This window comes from Drosophila grimshawi, unplaced genomic scaffold, assembly GCF_018153295.1.
Source record: "Drosophila grimshawi isolate 15287-2541.00 unplaced genomic scaffold, ASM1815329v1 contig_848, whole genome shotgun sequence".
NCBI lineage: Eukaryota > Metazoa > Arthropoda > Insecta > Diptera > Drosophilidae > Drosophila > Drosophila grimshawi.
The window spans coordinates 17,991,779-18,015,594 of NW_025063692.1; the positions used below are offsets into that span (position 1 = coordinate 17,991,779).

Below are 23,816 nucleotides of genomic sequence, written 5' to 3' on the forward strand. Positions count from 1 at the left end.
ATTGGAGTACGAGTACGAGAGTACATCAACAGCAAACTTAAAGTGCCTGTGCCATATGAGAAATGAAAAGTTTCGGTTCCTACAAATACTGAAATACTGTGCTCCCATTGCAATCAATATAGATATTCGGACTTCGGCCGAAGACTGCAGACCCTTGCAGAGAGATTATGTACGATACGGCAATCTTATTCGAATGAAAATCTTTGACATTTTGTAGCACTCAAAACTAAATTATATCTCTTTGCTAAATATATAGATGTTGTGTTACAGTTACTTAGTACTTCACTAGTGGCCTGCTACAAGATAAGATGCTTTAAGATATGGTTGGCAGCTGTATACAGTCAACAAATAGCAGAAGCAAATCCTAAGTAACCCTTGATCAAATTCGGATAGACAGTTGAATATGGCTATATCGATTATACATATACTCTGCAAGTGTGCGATAGTAATATATCAACCACATTTAAGCCTCTACTTAAATGTATTTTTGATTGTTCGTTTTCGAGTGAGATCCTCACAATCAAATGTGGCTTATTGAATCCCCACTACGGATTTCTTTTTAGTAAAAACTTTTAGTTTTTGTTCCGTGTGTCTCACTTGTCTGTGTGAGTGTGAAATGAGTGAGAGTGTGTGTGTGTGTGAGCTTGTTTTGGGTAAGTGGGTAATACGAGTTGGGAGCATTAAGGTATAACTTACAGTTCGCCTCATCGGAGTTGTCTTCGCAATGACGATGGCCATCGCAGCGTTCGCTTTCCGTGTAACACCTGCCACTGGGGCATGCATGCTGTGGACAGGGCAGTGGTGGATAGTATGGATGACGTGTGTGATGCGTGGTGTGGCAGTCATGCTCATCGCTGCGGTCGGTACATTCATAATGACCATTGCAGCGTATCGAACGATCGAAGCATGAATCATCGCAAAAGAATTGATCCTGGCTGCAATCTTTGGCCGTTAAGCGAATGGTGGCTATGATTGCGATTGCGATTGCCATTGCGATTGCATGCGATATTTATGTTGATGTATGCATGTTGATATCGTTATCGATAGCCGATTATTGATAACGTTAATGCGCGTGTGTTGGTGTTGATGATGGTTTTGGTTTGTTTTGTTTTGTTTGTTTTTAGCGTAACAAGAAAGAGAGACAAGAGAACGAAATGAGCAACGCTTGTTATGGCAGTAGTCGAGATCATTAAAGCGGCGCTTTCAAGCATATAAACACAACCTCACTTAGTAAGTATATATTATAAATATAACAATTACAAACCTGTCTGACATGATTATCACGGTAATCGGAATGCTTAGAGTCTAACTTACAAACTATGTACTTAAATCTGTGGGTTGGGTAAGTTTGGTTTTGGTAGTTTTCGGAGTGGGTTTGGACGGATTTATTTTTTTTTTTTTTTATTGGGGAGGATGTTGTTTGGGGGCAGTGCTTTGGTAGAGTTGAGTGTAGTGGGCGGTTTGAATGGAATCGTGTATATATCGTTACCCCGTCCCAAGCAATTTTTGGGCAGTTCATCCGATTTGTCCTGGCAATCGGCTTGTTTGTTACACACAAGAACAGCGTTAATGCATTCAGAGTTCGCGCATTGCCATTGCCACAATTGGCACCCTATAATTGTTGTGGTATTTCTAAAATGGTTGCTGCCAGCTGTGATGTCTTTTGTTGTTGTTGTTGTATATGTGAGTGTGTGTTTGTGTGTGTGTTTGTTTGTTTGTTTGTGTATATGTTGTTATTAAGCCAAAAGAGAACAAAACGACAAAAATAACAAACATAAAAAAAACGCATGAGCATTAAAAAATTCTGCAAAATGATTGTGACTGAGTGAAGTAAAAGACAAAAATAAAGGCAAAAAGAGAGACAGACCGAGAGAGAGAGAGAGAGAGAGAGAGAGAAAAGAGAGAGAGAGAGAGAGAGAGAGCGAGTGCAAGTGCAAGTGCAAGTGAAATGAGAGCAATGCAGAAATTAAAGTTTTCGAAGGCATCGTTGAATAGTTAAAAAGAGCGCAGGCAATGCGAAATAGGAGGAGCTCTATTCAAGCTACTGTAAACAAATTTCGATATCATTTTGCATAATTATCGATGTTTAATAAATAAGTGCTGGCATTGCAAAAAAATAAATAGTAGCAGTCTAAGGAAGTGAGCGAAATCAGTGCAAGCTGAGAGCTTTAGCTGCACAAATAGTTATCGATAGTTTTCGATTGCCACAAATGATCAGTGCTGATACATTTGTTGGAAAATGTGGCTGTGTGCTTGTGGATAGTATTAATAATATATGTATATGTAAATGTATAATGAATGCAATTGTTACCCTCGCAATCGAGCTCATCGATGCCATCGTCGCAATCGAATTTATTATCGCATCGCAGCGAAGAATCGAGACAGTTGCCGTTGCAGGCAATCTGATCGGGCGCACAGACGCTACCTTCAAAACGTGACAGATCAATAAAAAGATGTACAAAATATCAAAAAATAAACACTGTAAAATGCAATATTACAACTATCACAACTATTAAATTGCTACAATTCCAAAATACAAAGACAAATACTAAATCGAAAACTACTAATTCGAAACTGCACAACAAATTAATAATAATAATAACCCAAAATATTATGCCATTTTTACGATATATGTAGCTACAGTTGCAGTGCTTGATTTTCGGTATAGGCTGGTACTGGGTGGGACTGGGAGAGTTGTGTTGAAAGTGTTTGGGGTATTGGGTATTTTGAGGTACTTATCTGCTTACCACAGTTGAGCTCATCGCTTGCATCGGAGCAGTCAACGATGCCATTGCAATGCAGTTTGGATGCAATGCAATCGCCAGTGTTGCAGCTGGCCAAATGAGCGATAATCATATGGTGATCGTGTATATGGTGTTGATGACGATGACGATGATGTTCGTGTGTGTATGTGTGTGTGTGCGTGTGTGTGTGTGTGTGTGGTGCGTTGTGTATTGTATGTGGGGTACATAAAAGATAAGATAGTGGATCAGGTTAAAACGATCAAATGCGACCGATTGTGTGTGTGTATGTGTGTGTGTATTTGCTGTGTGTGTGTGTGTGTGTTTGGTGTTGTATCATGTCTTACAGATAGGCGTCTTCGCGACAATAAGTACAGTTACGCTCGTCGTTGCCATCGTTGCAGTTGACGATACCGTTGCACAGCTGATCGCGTGGTATGCAATAGTCATCGCACTCGAACTCGTGCTCTAGGCAATGCTCTGCAAAATGATCATGATTGATGCGTGTGAATGTGAGTGTGAATGTGAGTGTGAGAGTGTGAGTAACATGGCTTCAGTTTGCCCCTAAATCTATTTGGGGTTAGGGTTTAGTTTTATTTCTGAATAGAGTAGTCAAGCAAGTGTGTGTGTATGTGTTATGCGTGTGAGTGTGTGTGTGTGTGAGTGTGTGAGTAAGGGGTGTAAGCGAATAAATGAGTGTTTGTGTTTACCTGTCATGGCCGGACAATCGAGCTCATCGGTTTGATCTTCACAGTCCGCATAGCCGTCGCATTTCTTCTCAAAGGGTATACACTGGCCAAAGTCACACTCAAAATTATACAGATCGCACTCATTCAATGGATCGTTGTCGGGGTCTGTGTCTGTGTCAGTGTCTGGATGTTGTATATGGGTATATGCATACATGGTATGTAAAGATGATAAAATATAAAATAAATGCAGCGTCAGATGATGAAATACTCCCAAAAAGCCAAAACGAACAACTTGAATACACCCCGACCCCCCTCCCCACCCCCCTTGGCCCAGCCATAAACTATAACTTAGTTAATAAGATATGTATATGCATTTTCAGGTTAGTTTTGCAAAATCTATCGCAGATTGTGAGGATTGAGCATCTACCATAGTTCGTATCGTCGTAATTGATCAGACAGTTGTACTCATCGGCGCCGTCGGCGCAGTCGGTGATGCCGTTGCAGCGTTTGTAGCCGGAAATGCAACTCCCATCTCCGCATTGGTATTGAAAGCTCAGGCACTCGACGATTGGTCGGCTCTTATTGAACTTGGCATGAAAGTCTGATGTTGAAGTATGATGTTTTTGGATGATATTGTATGATGGATGTTTGTTGTTGTTGGTGTTGGTGTTTTTTGTTGATATTGTTGTAGTAGTAGTTGTTGTTGTTGTTGTTGTTGTTGTACACAAGCATTGAGCATGGGTCACAGAGAGCAAAACAGAGACAGAGACAGACAGGAAGACAGCGAAAGAGAGACGACGATATTACCCAGTTCAGATCGTGGATAATTTCAATTTGGTTTTTGGTTTTTTTTTTTTTGGTTTTTTTTTTTTGCAGAAAAGATCATGGAGTGTAAAAAAGAAGAAGAGAAAACAGATCAGTTAGCGGCATAAAAACTAAATGTTCTACCCTTTAGCAGTTTAGAGGTGTGGGAAAAACATGGGGGGAGGGGAGGGCGGTAAGAATTTGGCGATGTGCATTTATAGCAAAAAGCAATAAGCTAAAAAAAACTAAAACCTAAATTGTACCAAAATTAATTATAGATTATAATATACATCTAGAAATGATCACAAATTGGCTAATGAGCAAACTTTAAGCCAAAACTTTAGTATGTTCGAGTTAATTGATTAAAATAGTAACTACGCAAGCTATCCGAAATAAATCAAAACAATATATAAATATATATTAAAATCGTTGAATTACTTAAGCAACTGAACACTCAAGTTGGGCACGTGTCAGATAATAAATTAGATACGTTTCTTCAATTCAAAAATATTATAGATACCCGGTAAATATATTAGAAATGGTTAGTGGATAAGTAATTCATATTCATATCGAACTGCAGCCTAGAATTGTGAGTGCCAGATTGAGTGAGTGTAAAGTGTGACTATGGAGGAGTGCATGCATGGGGAGAAAGATATGAATTGATAAGGTAGACTTTCATTGACTGCTATAGTTGTTGTTGTTGTTGTTGTTGTTTTTGTTGTTGTTAGTGTTATTATCGTTGTGATTATTGTTCTACTTACGACATGCGCTCTCATCGCTACCATCGCGGCACTGAGATTTGCCATCGCAGACTTGAGTTTTAGGTATGCAACCGCCTCCACGCACACATTTGTACTGAGAATACACATGTTTGTATATGTATGGCATGATTGGGTGTCATTATGTGTGTGTGTGTGTGTAATGGGATGGTTGTATGGGGGTGTATGGGGCCAGAACTCACCTTGTCATTGCTGCAATTGCATAGCGAATAGTCCTCATCCTCATGCTCCTCGCAGTCGGGCTCGCCATCGCAGACGCTCTCAATCGGTATGCAATCGCGATTGTGGCACGCGAATTCAATGTTTTCGAGGCAATTGCTTGGCAATGATGATGATGACCATGGCGATGACGATGATGGTGACGATGATGATGATGATGATGAGCTGGCTAAATGGTGTTTGGTTTGGTTTGATTTGGTGTTTTTTGTTTGTTTTTGTTTTGTTTTGTTTTTAATTGTGTGGATGATGTTGGGGGATGTCGGTGTTTGGCAGACAACAAGGCATATATGTATTTATAATAATACGAGCGAGCACGTTCATAAATAACAGGAAAAAAAAGAGAGACAGAGAGTAACAGTAAGTGAGGGTATATGAGGGACAGATACAGAGCTAGAGAGAGAGAGTATGCATATCAATTATAATAGAACAAAAACAAATTAAAGTGAATGAGGGAAATATTTTAAAATAACGTAACATTAAGAGCTAAATTAATCGGTTTACTTGCATAACTTGTTGGCTATGTGTGTATGTGTGCTGTGTATTTTGTCTGTGTGTGTTGTTGTTGTTTTTTGAGAGAGCTTATCTTAAGTAAGTTTCAATGTTTAATGGACGAGTCACAGACATGGCATGCAATTTGCTGCGGCCGACCCATCTCATCAAATTACACAAAACTAGCACCCAAGGAATGAGCGATGCAAGTCGACTCGTTGCTCGCCACTCGCCACTCGCCACTCGCAATACGCTAATCGTGACTTGTTGCGAGCCAACGGAGCTCGTTACTTGCCACTCGTTATTTATATAGCTCGTTATACCCAAGCATTGAGCGATTCGAAGCAAAACGCAACGAGTTGCTCGTGACACGCTACTCGTTAGTCTATTACCCAAACATTAAGCGATGCGTCGCAATGAGTTACCCGCTACTCGTTACTCGTTACTCGCTAGTTCGTTACTTTATACATAGGGAACCTACGCGCTGGATATCCTCTCGTTGTTATTTGGATTGGGTTAGTTGTTGGACGCGTTGCTGCCGTCACCCGGCTTGGCGGGGTGCTTGTTGTCTGGCGCTCCAGTGAGGCGGGCGGCACACTTGGCCACGGATAGTTCATGGTTGTTGGTGCACGCGTCACGGGTCGCCGTGTGGTAAATGGCGGAACATAGTGGTCACAATTGTCCTCGTCGCTCATATCGTTGCAGTGGTGGAAGCCATCGCAGCGCAGATGGTTCGGTATGCAAACGCCGTTGTTGCATCTGAACTGACTGCTTGTGCACGGATTTTGTTGACTCGACTTATCGTATTTTTCGCTTGGCAGGTATAGTTCGTACTCTCTGGCATCCTCTTCGTTGATCCCATATATAGGGATATTGTTATCGTTATCGTTGTGACGGCCAATTTTGGGTCTATGGTGGTCCGCATAAATTCGTATAATGCCATCCCCATCGAAATAATCGTTATCTCTATCGCGATTTTCATTGATTTCGTTCAAATCTGTTAGCCGCATTTTTTGTTTTTTTTTTTTTTTATTTTTGGGCGGGAAAAGGGTTTGTGTCCGCATGCGAAACCGGTGATGTTTATGAATAGGGGATAGGGATTATTGGGGGATGGATTGGACATTAAGTTTGATTTTAATTTTTATTCGTTTATAAGTTTTTTTTTTTGCATGCAAATTTTGCAGTTGAGCCAATTGTTGTTGTTGTTCCGGGAGTTGGATTGTAGTTGTTGTAGCGTGCAATTATTCGATTAGTTTTTGGACATTCGATAGCCAAAACCACAAACGTTGAAGTTTGTTTTTGTGTTTTAATGATTTTGGAACAATTGGAAAGAAGAGAAATAAAATTTGAACTTGTTAAATAATAGATCAAAATGTTGGCAGTTGACACGCAAACAAGCTACAACAAAGACGCGTAAGCACTTGATAAATATCATCTCGAAATGAAAAAGGAAACACAGAGATGGGGAGCAACAGAGAGAGTGAGAGAGAGAGAGAGAAAGAGACGCAGGTAGATACTGAGTTTGAGCAGGAAATAAATAGAGAGAGAGAGACGGAGAGAGAGAATCGTTTGCAAAATTGCGCTGACACCAAAAGTTACCAAACTAGTTACCAAAAAAAAGAAAAGCACAAAGAGCCGCCGAAAGCAATACACACAAGAGCTTATTTCATAATACGGACACAATTATCGATAACAATGCGAGACACAGGACTTACCGCAGTCTTGCTCGTCTGTGTAATCGCTACAATCGTAGATATTATCGCACACCTGACGCATCGGTATACACTCACCGTTCCTACAGCGGAACTGATTATGGCGACACTCCTCGGCATCGTAGCCACCTGAGTGTTAAGTGTCTGTGTGTTATTTTGTGTAATATGTAATGTTATGTTATCGGTTATCGGTTATCTATGACAATGGCTATGATTGGGTTAGTTATGCGCTGTAGCTAGTGTGGTGGTAGAATTAAATACATATATAAATCGAGAAATGCTGCACTCTCGGAGCTGAGGCTGATCAACGTTTGACAGCTGTCACAGCTCGAATTGATAACTGGGAAATAGTGTTGTGTATCGATAGAACGAGGGAGTGTGGGAGTGGAGGTAGGAGTGGGAGTGGTTGTGTGACCACAACTTACCTGTATACACATCCTGAGCAACTACTAGCACACACATACTCGCACTTACACTCACACTCAGACTCGCAACAGAAATGAGAAATCACAGATACACATCGATACACACACTCACCATCGCAATAGCGCTCATCGGATATATCCTCGGGGCAATCGATGTTGCCATTGCAGAGCAGCTCCTTGGCAATGCAAGTGCCATCATCGCATTGCCATTTGTCGTACAGACAGGCTGCATGTTTCAAACGGAGTCAGAGAGGGAGCATGAATAAACAAATTATAAATAAGGAGAGTGTACACGACAGTGTACTGCAAATCTCAACGAGAGAGAGAGAGAGAGAGAGAGAGAGGGAGAGAGGGAGAGGGAGAGAGAGAGTGCAGTTAAGACATACGGCAGCCTTCCTCGTCGGATCGATCGTGCGGACAATCGGTGCGTCCATCGCAACGATGCACAATCGAAATGCAGCTGAGATCGCGACAGGTGAATTTGCCCTTGGGGCACGTGAAGCGCAGCTTTGGCACAACTGGGCAGCACAACAAATAATACAAAAGAGAGACGGAGAGGTACAGAGAGAAAAAGAGTGTGTGTGTGTGTGAGAGAGAAAGAGAGTTAGGTAATGAGCAAATTATTGATTGATTGATTGATTGATGTATGCTGATCTAGCCACGGAATGTCAGATTGTTAAATGCATTACAACAAATTCGGTTCAAGTCTTTGCTACTTCATCAAAAAAAAAAAAGAAAAGAAAAGTGGATCAGAAATGATGAAGAAACAATTCTATTTAATATAGAAAATTCCTCCAGTTTCTCCTTATTGACTACAACAAATGAAATTGGCTGAAAACTATATATATAAATGAAAACTTTACAAGAGCATTAAGTCTTCGTGTTTTCCTTCTTGACTGCAGCTAAATTAATTTAATTGACTTCTAAATTTTTGTAGTTGTCAGTTTCCTTTCTGGCTTGGAGAAAGAAAGTTGCGAATTTATTCCTACTAAATGATTATTGAACTTGAGCTTTTGAATTCCGTGCAGATCAGCAAATGTTAATTGTGCTTGATTGATTGAGTGATTATCTGATTGATTGATTGAGTGAGGTGATTGATACTCACTTCCATCGCAGTGGTCCTCATCGTCGCCATCGTTGCAATCGACTTGGCCATCACATTGCTGGCTGACGCTGATGCAGCGACTGCCGTCGCGACATTGATATTCCATGTCGCTGCAGCTTGCGGCTGTTGCAAGTTAGTTACGGTAGGGGGATTATTTTGTTTGTTTTTTATTTTTTTTTTGTTCGGTTTTTAGTTTTAGTTGGCCCGTTTTTGCGTGCACAGAGCACGAGCAAGTGTGTGTGAGTATCAGAGAGAGAGAGATAGAGAGAGAGAGAGAGCAAATAATATGGTTAGTGGTTAGTGGTTAGTTGTTAATAACTCAAGTTAATCCATTGGGCTTATGGGGACAGGTTACCGAAAGCAAACTTATTATTATGCTTACGACCGATTGTGTATACTGTATAAGTTATCGGTATCGGTATTGGTAGCGGTTATCGATTATCTAAATGACTTACTCACGAGAAACTTAGTCAAACTTAGTTAACGCATTGACGCCCCCAATTAACTGGAGTTACGTCTACTAATAAGATACGTATGTGTATGTGTATAGACAGTGTGCATATGTTTGTGTGTGTATAAGTGTATGTGTGTGTGTATGTATCTATAGTACTGATAGATCTTGTCTCAACTATGTACTTACGGCAATCGTCGCCCTCATCATCGCCATCGAGACAATCTGGGACATTGTCGCAACGTTTGCTGTTATCAATGCAATCACCATTGCGGCATCTAAATTCATTTGAACGGCATTCTGGAATAAAAAAACATAAGATGGATTGTTTAAGAAAAACTCTCTATCATCATTTGAATACTCTGTAATTATGAGGGAGGTGTGAAAGGAGTATACAAGTTGATTATACAAAATAAATTCATAATTGAGCTCTTAAGTTGAGTAGATAAGGAGCATCAAAGTTTGAATGTGATCAGCAACTATAAGTTTGTGAGGCCATGAGGACCATTAACAAACTTATTACTAATTTATATTAGAAATAATTTAGAATCCAAAGAAAGCAGGGTATCTATCCAGTCCAGCACTCTCAAAGAAAAAATAGATATATTTATATATTTCTTTTTGGCACATACATATATTTTTGAACTAGCAATGGTGCAATTAGCCCTCAACCGGATGCATTTTAACAAGCATTTCCCACTTTTTCGCTGAATTTGTCAGTTACTAAACTTGAAAGCAAAAGTTTGTTAGGTGTCTGTCTCTGTCTCTGTGTCACTGTTGTGTGTCTATGTGTTGTGTGTTGATAAGTTGATAACCCTGGCAACCTACTAGCCTATGGCACACCTCCAGCTTTGCTTTTGCTACGGCATCGTTAGCCACAATTTCCTGTGCATGTTTTTGCCTTTTTGAACCCTTTTTTTCTCTGTGTGCCCCACCCCCGTCCAGCCCACGCTGATGCTGCTGCTGCCTGTTTTGGACAGGATACCTAAAATTCGAGTCAACTTAAGCATTTTCACAAATATTTTTCACACTTTTCATTCATCTTTGGATTATTGCTCTTGCTCTTGGCACGTCGACGCTTGAAAGTATGCAACACAAAGTGGCAAGCATCGCGGATTTCATTACAAGAGCGTTACACAAAGGATGACGAAGGGGGTACAGTGATAAAGGCATGGGAGGGGGAAGGGGGGGGGGAGGGAGTTGAGGGTGTGAGTGGTATCTACAGAGAGCAAAGGCTAATTAAAAGCAAAGACAACAGCCAACGGACAACAACTTGGGGGAGTGTCACTTAGCTCAAGTGTAATCAGAGCCAGCTTTAAATTTGTTTCAGCTGCTTCCTCGGACGAACACATAAAAAAAATAATAATTATTGTTGTTGTAGTTGTAGTTGTCATAGATTATTGCCGCAGTTTCTAGCCTTTGATATTGATTATTTAACTTCATTTTGTAATTCAATATGTCAATCAAAGTGCTTTCTTTTACTTCATTATAGTATCAATTAGTTCAAATTCTTCATACATAATCCCATCGGATACAATAAGTTCCTTCCAAACTATTCCAACATAATGTTTTGTGTATCCTTTAAACAAGATTCTCATCATATTTAACATAATCAGCTTACCATAATCAACATACTATGCAAAGTGTATTTTGTCTGCAGATTGCCGTTCGTTTTGACTTTACCTCATGTCTTTCATTGTTGGCAAATTTATTATTATTTTTATTGTTATTTAAATGTTGTTTTCCTTTAATTGTTGTTGGGTTATTCTTGGCGCATTCAATTAATGCAAATGCATTTTTTTTTGTTTTTGTTTTGGGATTTCTGACTTTGGTTTGAAGCTTTGGTTGTGGTTGATTGGGGCCATTGGCCGACAGAAATCAACAATTGTCGTCGTCGTGGTTAACTGCAGCACCAACTTTAACTACTTTTTGGGCGCTTACAAATCGTCAAAGTTTTTTACTCAGCTCGCAATTTGCAACACGAAGCTGCCAAAAGCGTTTTCTTATTATTATTTTTCTCTCCGACGGCCTACGCTTTTGTAAGCATGCACATAGGAAGTTTGTCTGGTCTGTGGCGCAATTGGCACGCCTCCGTGCCCCTTACCTGACGTACCCCGTTCCCTCTCCCCACACATGTCTTTCACAGCAGCGAATGCAGTTTGACAATTCCGATTGCGATTGGCGGCGCACTGCGGCGCCTCCAAGTATGCAACATAATTTGACAGGCGAGAAAGAAGAAAGAGAGAAGCAGAAAGCAAAAAGGTGCAGACAGCGAGTGAGAGGCAAACAAAGGTTTTGCTTATTGACATTAAAGATTCAATAATGGCCAACATATGGCAGCTGCCGGATTTAACTGCCAATCCCATCAGCCCAAAAAAAAAAAAAATATAAAAATATAATCAAAAAACTAGTAAGAAAAGGAAGCGATTGCTCGGCGATGAGATGCCCATGTTTTTTAAATATAAACTAAGAAAATAATAAAGTTGCAAAAATATATATTTAGTTAGAGTAGAATGTAGTGAGATATGAGCATAAACAATGTAAGTTAAATATATAAGTTGTTTTATGTATAGATATGTTATAATCATATAACAGATAGACAGATCTGATAGATACTTGAATGGATAAAATATACTGAAATGTGTCTATAGATAAAAGGATAGATGCAAATTGATCAATAAATTGAAATATAAGGAAAAAAACAAGATGGATGGACAATTTAATATAGATATGAGTGACTTCTGTAACTACGAATAGATGTCTTAATCTGTTGCGTATCCAATCAAAACTCTATGCTACTCTTTGTCGCCCAACTCAGGCGAACAGGGTATGTATGTAAAAGAAAGGCTTCCAATTATGAAGGAGATTTAGAATGCGGGAGATACGAGAGGGGCGGGAGGGGGGGAAGGGTGGCAGACAAACGGGCAGACAGGTGGACAGACGGGTGGTAAGCCATTTGCCGGCTCGTTTGTTGCTCAGGACATGGGTAAACAAATTACGTGCAGCATTTATAATCCGCAAAAGAAAAATCCAAGCAAATAAACAAAACCAACATTAAACGTAATTTGTGGGTGTGTGTGTGTGTGTGTGTGTCTGTGCTTACTTATTTTATTTCATTTTATTTTTTTGCCACAGAGGTCAAAAAGTTCACACAAATTGGCCAACATTTGCCAAAACAGGCAAACAGAATTTGGCTTCAGTCGCAGTCAAATCACAGTTGCAACAGAATTTGTTTGACTTCAGATGCTGCTGCTGCTGTACGCCTGTTGACTGTGCTGTGGCAGAGTAAGCAGTTGCCACACACACACACACACACACACAAACAAACACACGAAAACATACAGGAGCAGCTGCAACTGTTTCTTGAAGTATCAAATAACCGTGTGGAATTTCTCTCTGCTGCTTGCTTCAGTCTGTCTCTCAATCAACGCCTCCCTCTCTCTCTCTCTCTCTCTCTCTCTCTAGCATGTAATGAGAGGCTTGTCAGCAGGCGCACAGCAGCTCAAGTGAATGAGTGAATGAATATGTGAGTGTTTGAAAGTGTGTGAGCGAATGTCAGGCTGCATCTTCTCTGCAGCCAGTTGCACTGGAACTTAAAGCGCGCCGCCTGCAAGTATGCAGCACATAAAAAGCAATAGTCGAAAACTAAAAACAAAGATAGAGAGACAGAGAGGGAGAGAGGGAAAGAAAAGGAGAGAAAGGGAGAGAGCGAGGGAGAGACGCAAATTGACTTGGGGCCAGGTACTAAATTCGAGACGATAATTGATACGCCGAGCATGGAAAACGCAAAGCGCGCAAGCCAAAACCGCAAACAAACAAAGTTGAGTGGAGTGGAGTGCGAGTGCGAGTTTCAGGTGGTGCGGGTGGTGCACAATGGGTGACTAGATGTTTGGGTTACCCAGCCCTGGGGTTTTGTTTGCTGCTGGTTAGTTACAACAGCAATATAAAACAAAGCAAATACACGCGCTGACTCGACTACCAAGCTACTCTGTAAAGCGGTTAAGGGCAACAAATCGCAAAAGATTTATAGTAGTAAAATCAAGAAAACTGCTCATAAATCTTAATAGTTAAATTTTTATGCCCAAATTATGTGAATCGATTGATAGCATAAAATGCCTCATTAGATGTACAACAAATTTTACAATTATAAGTTAAATATAAATCGAAAAAATCGCAAAGGAGACAAATGCAGCAATCGAGCTACGCAGAGGCACCAGACTTAAGATAAGCCAAATATCGCCTTAGACAGAAAAAGATGAAGTATGCTATTGAAACATATCCTAAATTCGGAACACATAAAGACCCTTAACGCGACAAAAATTCTGGAATTCCTGCAAGAATCAGAGTTAATGGAAGAGCTGTAAGTGAAAAATGGAACAAAACAGATCCAATTAGGTCGCAGGTCTAGTAATAATAATAAAATTAAACACTTCATATAAATATTAAATATTTACAATAAAAACTGAATTTGTTTTAATTTGACAGATTCAACTGTTGAAAGCTATCGAGTTTGCCTGACCTATAAAATAAGTAACTATATATACGAGAATTACTGTTTTAGTGGGTTATTTAATATTTATACTATTTTTTAATAGTTATATTAATCGATTTCTTCTTCATGGGCAATTAATTGAAATCTCGTATACCTTATTTAATACCAGCATATAAATATATATCTACCTGTACTATTTGATGCAACGATCTATGCTATCTTAACATATAAGTTGAATAAGGCATGATATCTGTCTTATCTTTAAGAAGTAAATTGCAAAGCATTTTAATTCTCTGCTTCTGCTCTACAGCCAACAATCCCATCTGTGTGAGTGTGTGTGTATGTGAGAGTGCTGCTGCTGCTGCTGTCGTTTAAAAGCGCTTGTTTTTTAGCAGCTTAACAAATTTTCTTGTGGTTGCTATTGTGGTTGTTGTCGTCGTCATTTGGTAGTAATAAAAAGTATTTTGATTTGATTATTGCTCGTTAGCGACACTGTATCCCCCGTCACCCCGTCACCGACTCGCTCAACCACTCAGCGACATTTTCGGTGTGCGCTGATCGACTCATTAACTCACTTATTTGCTACAAAGTGCACACAACAGACACAACGCCCTCCACCTCGTTTCTAGACCACCCTAGCCCAACCCGAAATGGACTAAAAAAAATGGTCCTTTTACCGCTTTAAAGCAATTTCGGTTCGAAGCGTTGCTTAAAGTCTGCCACGCAATAAACTGACAAGTTTCATTCACCCATGCAAATGAGTTATTAGGCAGACCTCCCTTTTCACTTGTAGACTTCTGCGATTACTAGCCGTTGCTTTAATTAAGCCCAAAAACTATAAGCGATAAGCATTTTGCCGTCATGTCATGGCATAATCGATTTCCGTGCGTTGCTCGTCGCGTATACGCAATATTTTTCCAGACAAGCGGAATCAACCCGCAATTGGAACTGTAAATGTGACACTCACTGTTAATGTATATAACTGTAATATAGCTGTTGATGATGTGTCCAAAAGGATCTTGAAGCACACACACACACACACACTCGTGCGAGTAATTACAGCATGTTTAATTTGTTGCTGCCTCTGCTAAAAAAGAGAGATGGGCTTGCGCCAATCGGAAATTAAACAGACAGGCAGCATTGGCCTTGCAACAACTAAAGCCCACCCCCCCACAATTGATCGAACGAAATGCTAATTAAATAGTACTGAAGCTCAGTCTAAAGTTAAGTTTACACTCAAGTGCATTTTCATATTAATAAATTCAAAGCAAAATCTTTTGGGCCAGCATCGATTTTTTTTTTTATTTTAATAAATGTCTGATTTATTTGTTAATTGAATAGGTTAGAAGCATACGCTCCCAAAAGTTACACAATGAGATCATGAAAGCTCACAGGAGATACTTATACTTCTATCTACAAAATGTTTAAATTGCTGACAATAATACAATGTGAATTTTAAACTTTTGAATATGAACAAAATAAAGCAATATTTGCATATTCTGAACCCTAATAAAAAAGGGAAAACGGGTGAAATGAAATTGTGCAAAACTAAGAAAGAGCAATAAGGAAGCATCTTTGACCCCATAAAGTATATAGATACTTGAACAGCAACAATAGACAAGGCGCTTTAGATGGGAGGGTCGATGTTATTTCATTTAATCGACAACTGCCTCGGTTTGCGAATATCGAAACAAATCGATTTCTGATTGCAATAAAAGCTACAAGCAGAAGGCAAACCTTTCCAATTGATTTATAATAATTCTTGACATATTTTTTATCAACAGTAACATTTTGATTAGGATCGGATAGGAAAGGGTGTCCGCTAGTCGAGCCCTCTCTCTCTCTCTCTCTCTCTCTTTGCATTTGATTTATAATTTATTTGTTTATATTTGTTGCGCATATCTATTGAATATAAATGCGAGTTGGCGATGGCATGCGTGTATTGTGCATTAAATTGAACCGCACATTAAGTAAACGAGTTAATTTCTTAGTTTTATAACCCCGGCTGCCTGGAAGCTAACCACTTGCCACAAAATTCATGTCAAGTATCTTTCGTGTCGGTTCTCAGTGTCTCTGTCAGTTTGTTCGTCTGTCGTCTGTCGTGTGTCGTTTGTCGGTTGTCGTCTGTCGTCTGTCGCCTGTCTCTTGTCGTTTTGTCGTGTGGTTTAAGCAAACGAATTTCAAGTTGCGTTCGACTGACGCTCGCTTGATTGATTGTCATATTCATATTCATAATCGTACCCATATACACACTCATTGTCATTCAAGTGCACTCTCTCTCCCCACTCCCACTCCCACTTCCACTTCTAATGCCGCTCCGCTCCGCTCTCTCTCTCTCTCTGTCTTTCCGCCATACTCTTTGTTTTTGTGTGTAAACACTGGCAGGACGAGGACGACGTCAAAATGGCAGCTTAGCACGAAGCTACTGCTCACGTCGCTTAGCTCATGAATATGCACACACGGCCAAGCAGTAGAATGTGCTGCATGGGGCGGGGTGGGTGGGTAACGGGTTGTAAGAAGACCATGCCACCTTATGGGCATGGTTGCAACGTCACCGCAAGCGCGTTATTTAATGAGTCATTAGCCGTCGGGCATTTCGAGCCCAAAGTTTGGCCTGGTTGCAACCGACTACTATTGGATGCGCCCTGACACACACACACACAGAGAGACGGAGAGAGAGAGAGAGAGAAAGATGGGTGGGGTAACCGTGTCAAAAAGCAGCAGAAGAAGAAGCGACGGCAGCAGCAGCGACAGTTGTCAGTTCAGTTGTGTTGCAGCTGCAGTGGCGACAATTATGTGGCGTCTGCACTTTTAAGTGCGCCTTTGCATGTGCCTCTGTTTGCGGAACAGGGGGGCGTGCACAACGGTGCCACGTGACGGAGGCGGGAGGAGATAGAATGACTAGCACGGGGGCATAGGCATTAACACACAATGTAAACATTGCATAAATACTTGTAAGCCTGCGCTTCATAGTCGATATCAGTGGCAACAACAGTCAACAGCCAACAGCCAACAGACAACAGACAACTGCCAACTTGTTGGCCAAATTCCACAACTCCAAAAGTCAGTGTATACCCTGTGCTCGGTAAACGCTTGCTGAAGAGTATTATGAACGGCTGTGACACTCAGAAAAAAAAACGCGCTGCATTTTAAAAGTTCGACCAATTATTCAGAAAATAATATTTATCAAAAGCACAATTTTTATTTTTCTTGATTTACGGTTACATTTTTCTTAAATTTGGAAATAATATGCCTAAGTTTTCCATATGTGTACAAAGAACGCCCACTCCCGCCTCCAAAATGCACAAAAGCACATATCTACCGCAATTATAATGCCAAACTTTGAGGTTAGATTACTATGATCCTGCTTCTAGGATATTCTTGGAGTTTCTGGCAACATCCACCATGTTCCGTGTCAACTGCTATCGTATATCTAGAAATTCTTTCTAAAAACAATAAAAACTTGCTTATTGGCGATTTTCTAAAATTCAACGCGATTGTTTTCCGAGTGCAAGTTGATGCAAGTTGTTTTCAAATATTAAATTAGAGTTGTTCTACTTAGGATCAGTGCACGAAGCGTCGCATCAGTTGATTAGGTTAATTTACAGCATATCTAGCAGTCGCGCATGCTCGTTTGCATTTAGCATTAAAATCCTTTTTGGTTTTTGTGTCTTATGCCACCACAAAATCGATGAAATTGTTTAACGCTCGCATTTGTGTGTGTGTGTGTGTGTGTATGAAGACATATTGTCTGCCTGCCATTGAGCGTGGCCTCTTCAATCCCCACCCCTTCTCCAAGCCAACCCCAGTCCGCAGCACCCAATGAAAGTTGCCAAGTTGCCACTGATTTGTCGCATTCCCTGCGCAATGTGACAAACGTTAATTTTTGTGTCTTGTTTTGCATACAACAAAAAAAAAGATACAAAAAAATGAAACACAACTTTTGCCCCGCCAAAAGGTAACGCAAGGGGTGGGAGTTGGTATCGGGGGTTGCGCGTTGTGGTTTGGGCTGTTGCTGCCACGACATTGCGTGCGTCGTCTTAGTTACTTGAGCAATTTATGGCAAATTAAATAAATTTATCATTGTGCCCAGGTTGCGGTTATCCCCAACTCGCAACCGCCATCCAACCGGCCCCCTCCCATCGTTCGCGTCCCTTACAGGTAGACCAGTGGCACACCAGTGTCTGCAACTACTGCTGCAGTCCATTGACAACAGAGTCCAGTTGCAAAACAATAATTGCCATTTGCTGCCCACAAAAAAAAAAAAACACACACACATAAAAAAATCAAATCGGTTGTCGCCTGCAAATGCAATCGGATTTTGTTGTTCTTGCGGTTGTTGCGGTCGCTGGTCTTGTCGTCGGTTACTTACCACCCCCCCCATCACCCTTGACGAAGTAAAAGTGTCAGCGTGTGCCTGGCACCAAAACCAGGCAGCCCAAGTTGTTCGCCAACTTTCTTAAATACTTTTTTTGCGGTTTTGCACCCCGCGCCCCGCTGCATCAACAACCAACCACAAACAGCAGCAACCACTACTACAACTACAGTAAAACAACAACAACAACAACAACAAAGACAATAACAACAATTAATGCCCCATGCCTTGAAATTGGCCAAATGTCAGCACAGCAATACCAGTCATCCACAATCTGTGTGACTTTTATAATGTCTGTCAGTTTCTTTGTCAGTCTTTTTGTTTTGGATAACGCGGCGTATGCGTATTTCCATATATGCATATTCTTGTTTAAAGTTTCGATTTCTTACCATGCCTACTGTGGCTTACGAAAGTTTAAAGTAAAAGCAATCAACATTTTGGGGGCAATTTAAAACTTTACCACCCAATTGAGGAGAAGTTTTCAATTTCAATGTTTACCCTTGCTGACTGGCACACAATTAGCGGCACGTTTTCTGCGATCTGAAGAGTCGTGAAATAATCAAATAATTGGGTAATTAGAAATTAAAACTAATTAAACAACCCCTCAGTAATGCCATCTACTAGAACACTATTTTCGGGAATCCCTTCAACAAACAATAGCTTAAAATGCTAAAAGAGTTCAAATAAATATGGGGCAGACTTTTTTTTTGAGCCTCTGGTGGCCAATGAATATCCATAACACATTGTGTTTGTGAATCATAACGCATTACATTTTCGTTTTCCACTTGCCACTTGGCTTGGCAGATTATTTTAGAGTCAGCGGATTTTCTTTTGCAACTTGCCGACAATATTTTATGGCAATGCCAACGAATATTTATATATATAAAAGTATGTCTGCATTTATTAAATATGGTAAGTTTATGCTGTATAATTATTGTCATGTTTGCTCTTCTTTATGTATTTTATTTAATTTCATCACCCAACCACCGCCCAGCGACCCCTGCTCCCGCTGCCAATGGCCTTCCCAAGCCGAGCTCATCATGTGTTGCGCTATCTTCTGATATATCGCTTCGCAATTAAATATTATCGGTCACAGAGACGTCCAAAGAGATAGCAACAACACACAGCACGCAAAGGGAGTGAGAGAGAAAGAGACAGATAGAGGGAGAGAGAGGACGGAAGAGGTCACAGTGAAAATAGGAGAGATGGAGAGGGAGACAGAGTGGGAGAGTGATAGGCAATCAGACTCACACGGACATGGACACGGCTATGTCCGAAAAATTGTCATTAATCATCGCGAATGACGCGAGCTGCACGCAATGGCAACAGCAACAGCAACAGCAACAACAATAACAGAAATAACAGCAATAACAATAGCAACAACAGCAGCAGCAGCAGCAGCAGCAGCAATAACAACAACAATCATAATAACAATTTGTGGTCAAATATTTGAGAGTCTCCATTGAACGCAAATTTTCTATTGCCAACTGTCTGTCCTACGAATTGACTCACATATCATCTGAAAGCACCGCCGCCCCTCAGCTCCTCAGCCCCTCAGCGCAGCATCCCTGCCTGCCCCTGCACAGCTAATATTCAAATGCAGCTATAGCAGGCAGCGCAAGTGATTCATTCATATTCATACACATGTCAGCTATGATGCAATATTCATGAATTCTTTCTGATGAGCGTCTCCCTCTCTATCCCTCCCTCCCACTCTCTCTCTCTCTCTCTCGCTTTGTTCTGCAAATATCGTGATCTCAGGAAATGTGGCTTTAAATGTCGTCATGACAATGACACAACTCTGACTACTTTGACTGGTATCAATATGAATCTGACTGTATTCACATATATTCAGGAGTATTATGCAATCCACAAATGATACCACTACAAATGCATTTCTATGATCTTATCAACAAACAAAATGAAACAACGAATACATTCACATCATCAACTCGTGTTCATCACAATGCATCATAGCTACTGCATTGCTCATTGTTTTGTATTATCTCAGCTGGCTCGATTCGTCTTAATCCATTTGTTATAATTTTCTATGAGCTATAAATAGGAATATTTCTATGAATAGCACTATCAGTTTTCAAGTGCCCCCACAAAAGGGGTAGCAAACGGGGTATATAATTGGGTCAATGTATGTCATCAGCAGAGTAATGCATGACAAAGATTTCAGAGTCTATATACATATATACCATAAGTATTTATGTTCTTAATCAAGATCACAAGTCAAGTCAACTATCAGCAAAAAGCTAGCTTTTAAATTTAAAAAAAACCGTAACAAAAAAACCGAGTAACTGAAAAATATATATTTAATCGGATAATAAAAAGTCTTCAAGCTGATCAAGTCGTTGTCCGATTTCTATTATATATATAAAGCTAACGCTTAGATTTTAAGTTAACCTAAGATTCTTTCACAGTTCTCAACAGTTGAATTATAATTTTTCTTACTTTAGCCTGTGATAACAGTAGTTCATCAATTAATAAAAACTCCCCAAACGGATGATGTCAAGTTGTGTATTTCTTTTACATCTCATTTAGAAAAACAAAAGTAGATCAGTCAATTAGTTTCTAAATTATTATAGAGTATCTACTAATCAAGCGAGCCCGTCTATGACTTTTGAGCTGCTTATTCATTGCCATCGTTTTATTTAATTTCTTATCATTATCATTATTATTATGCATCACGCTTTTCATGCGCCGCGTGACGTTTGAGGTGTGTGTACTCATATCCTCCATGGTCACATTACTCAGACCCTTACCGAATATGTGAATCAGTCACATTACTTTAATATATTCGACTTGATTTTGTATGTCTCAATAATTGACTTATATAATTATTGCATACTCGTATAATAAGAGCACAAGTAATGTCAGGTGTTAAGTCAGTTGCAAGCAATAAAAAATGCAAATTGAATTCGAGATGTTGTTGACATATGCAGATTTGAATCCCTTAAAATGCATAATACCCCTATTAGTGAATAGTGAATTTGTATTCACAGTGCACTCAGAGCGAACCAAATGCGATTAGCCAATCGCATTGTTTGCCGGATGCAATAATTATCCCAAATCAGAAGAACAAAGAACAAGTGACGAGTGACAACGATATGCATTGAAACCAGCTGTTAAATATATAAATATTTACCACAATTTTAGATCTATACTTCTAATAGTCTCTGACATCGACTCCGCTGTTGTTGGGGATCAAGAATATATATGTGTACATTATGGGGTCGGAGATGCTTCCTTCTGCCAATTACCCATTTTACCCATATTCATTGGGTTCATGATATCGAAAAAAAGAAAACACATCTAAGTCTATTTTGCAACTGCAACTCATGACACTCAAATGCCACTGTCCACTGTTCGAATGCATTCATAGCTTCATATTAATGTGCCCCGCCCTCACCCCCCGCTCTGCAGTCAAACATTTTTGTATGAAACTCATTCAGATTTCAGATTTTATAGCTAAGCTGCGCGGCACTTTTGTGGTTGTGATGGATAATGGCATTTGGATTTGGATGCGGATTGCGTTGAGGATTGCGAGCTGAGTGAGTGTGTGGTGTGTGGTGTCTTATGTGTGTGTGTGTGTGTGTGTGTAATGGGAATGGCATTTACATTGGCACGCGCAACTTATGATGCTAATGCTGCTGCTGCTGCTGCTGCTGCTGCTGCTGCTACATCAGGCATCGGTAATTTGCATCAAGCAGCTGCCGCACTGCATCAGGCGATGATGTCAAGCGCCCAGCAATTGAAATTGCAATTACAAATTGCAATTTGCGAGACGGCGCAAACTGTGTTCGTATGTCATACGAGAAGTTTGCTCGTGCCAGTCCCGTTTTACACCCCCTACCCACCCCCACTTCCTCTCCAGCCACGGTGCTTATCATCTGTGCATCTTAAGCGATCTCTGCGCAGCTGCGTCGACGTCGCTGTCATTTATCGTTGACGCTCGATTAAAATTCTTGGCGTAATTTAGCAATTGCCAACCCAGAGATACACAGAGAGAGAGAGAGAGAGAGAGAGAGAGAGAGAGAGAGAGAGGCAGATAGAGAGGAAGAGCGGGAGAGACAGAGTGGAGGAAGGGGTTGTAAAGGGGTGGAGGAGTCGTTGGCAACAGCGCTGATATCAACTCAACTCGTGCATGGATCGCATCGCAAGAGATACGTGAAGCAAAAAAGAAAAAAAACACGCAGTAACCCAGTAAACTCGTTACCAAAAAGGCGCAGCGTGCATTGCTAGTTTAATGTTGTTGTTTTTTGTCGACTCTGTAAATACCCTGTAATTTTGCAAATTGCCGCTTAATGGCCAGGTGTGTGCCAGCTAACAACTATCAACTAAAATATACTCACTAATTTATGCAGCCATTCAAGCGATTCACTTACTCACTCTTCTATACAAGCTGATCATAGACCCAACAGTCATCCTGTAATTGCCTGCCAAGTGCGCGTGCTGAGCACAATAATTGCAAAAGTAATCAACTAACTTAAAGATGCTCAAGTATGTTCGTACACCGATTGAAGCCAAATAACCAAATCACTAATTATTATTTGAGAAAGAAATATAATTTAGTTTGACTGCTAAGGATGTTTGACTGCTTAAGGATGAGTCAAATAATGTAATAATGTTTAAGGATACTGAGAAATATGTAGCAAAAAGCACAATAAAGTGAAACTGAAAGTGTGCAAATAGTTTTAAAATTAAAAGATACTCAAGAATCTAGAAACTCAAATCGCTTTTCCAGCGAGCTTTAAATATCAAAACTTATGCGTAGATATTAATATATATGCGATCGGCCACGCCCACTTGGCGAGCGCAGCCCATCGTCATCATCAGCGTCATCATCATCATTATCATTGAGCATTGAGTGCTTTTCGAGTGGCCCGTGAATCGTTTGGACTGTTTATGCGAATATTTTCGATAGCGTTGCGTCGCACAATGCAACAAAAATCCAAACGCGCCGCAACCGCAGCGCAAACAATTTATTGTAACATGCAACAAGCTAAGCTCCAGTGGCGTCGTATCTGTATATCTGTGTATATGTGTATCTGTAAGATACTTTATGCGATATCTGCACTGCGCTCGTAAATTCATTCTTCTCGCTGAGCTTGTCATTTGTCATGCAAGTCACTCACTCACTCACTCACTCACTCAGTCAGTCAGTCAGTCAGTCAGTCAGTCGAGTCAACATTGTTGTCGCTGTTTGCTGTTTGCTGTCGCTGCTGTGCCTCGATTTGCATAAGACAAGAAAAGCTGGAAATGCAATGCGGTGTGCACAAATGCACGACTAACAAATGCCCTGCAATTGCAATTGAATTCACCAAGATACACAGACTAGACTGCCATGCAGTTACATTGCTTTGCAGCTCTTTAATCAAATTGCTCGCATGTGCCTCGAGACTTGCTCTTTTTCTGCGAATTGCGATAATGCAAACTCCACTTTTTTTTCCTCCAAGCTCAGTTTTTTTTTTCTAATTGGCTGGAATTTCCCTATCGTTTTACTTTCCTTAAATTGTCTATTTGATT

The 23,816-nt window shown here is 40.3% G+C and overlaps 1 protein-coding gene across 1 annotated transcript in view; it reads right to left on the reverse strand.

The window, feature by feature from the left end:
- Positions 1–23,816, reverse strand: part of LOC6564659 (basement membrane-specific heparan sulfate proteoglycan core protein) — a 63,794-nt gene that overhangs the window by 28,835 nt on the left and 11,143 nt on the right. The window contains 8 exon segments of the mRNA XM_043216315.1: positions 697–966; positions 2,748–2,833; positions 3,089–3,221; positions 3,452–3,613; positions 6,203–6,718; positions 7,437–7,562; positions 8,964–9,086; positions 9,604–9,714. Of these exon segments, the coding sequence (XP_043072250.1) occupies positions 697–966; positions 2,748–2,833; positions 3,089–3,221; positions 3,452–3,613; positions 6,203–6,718; positions 7,437–7,562; positions 8,964–9,086; positions 9,604–9,714 (1,527 nt within the window).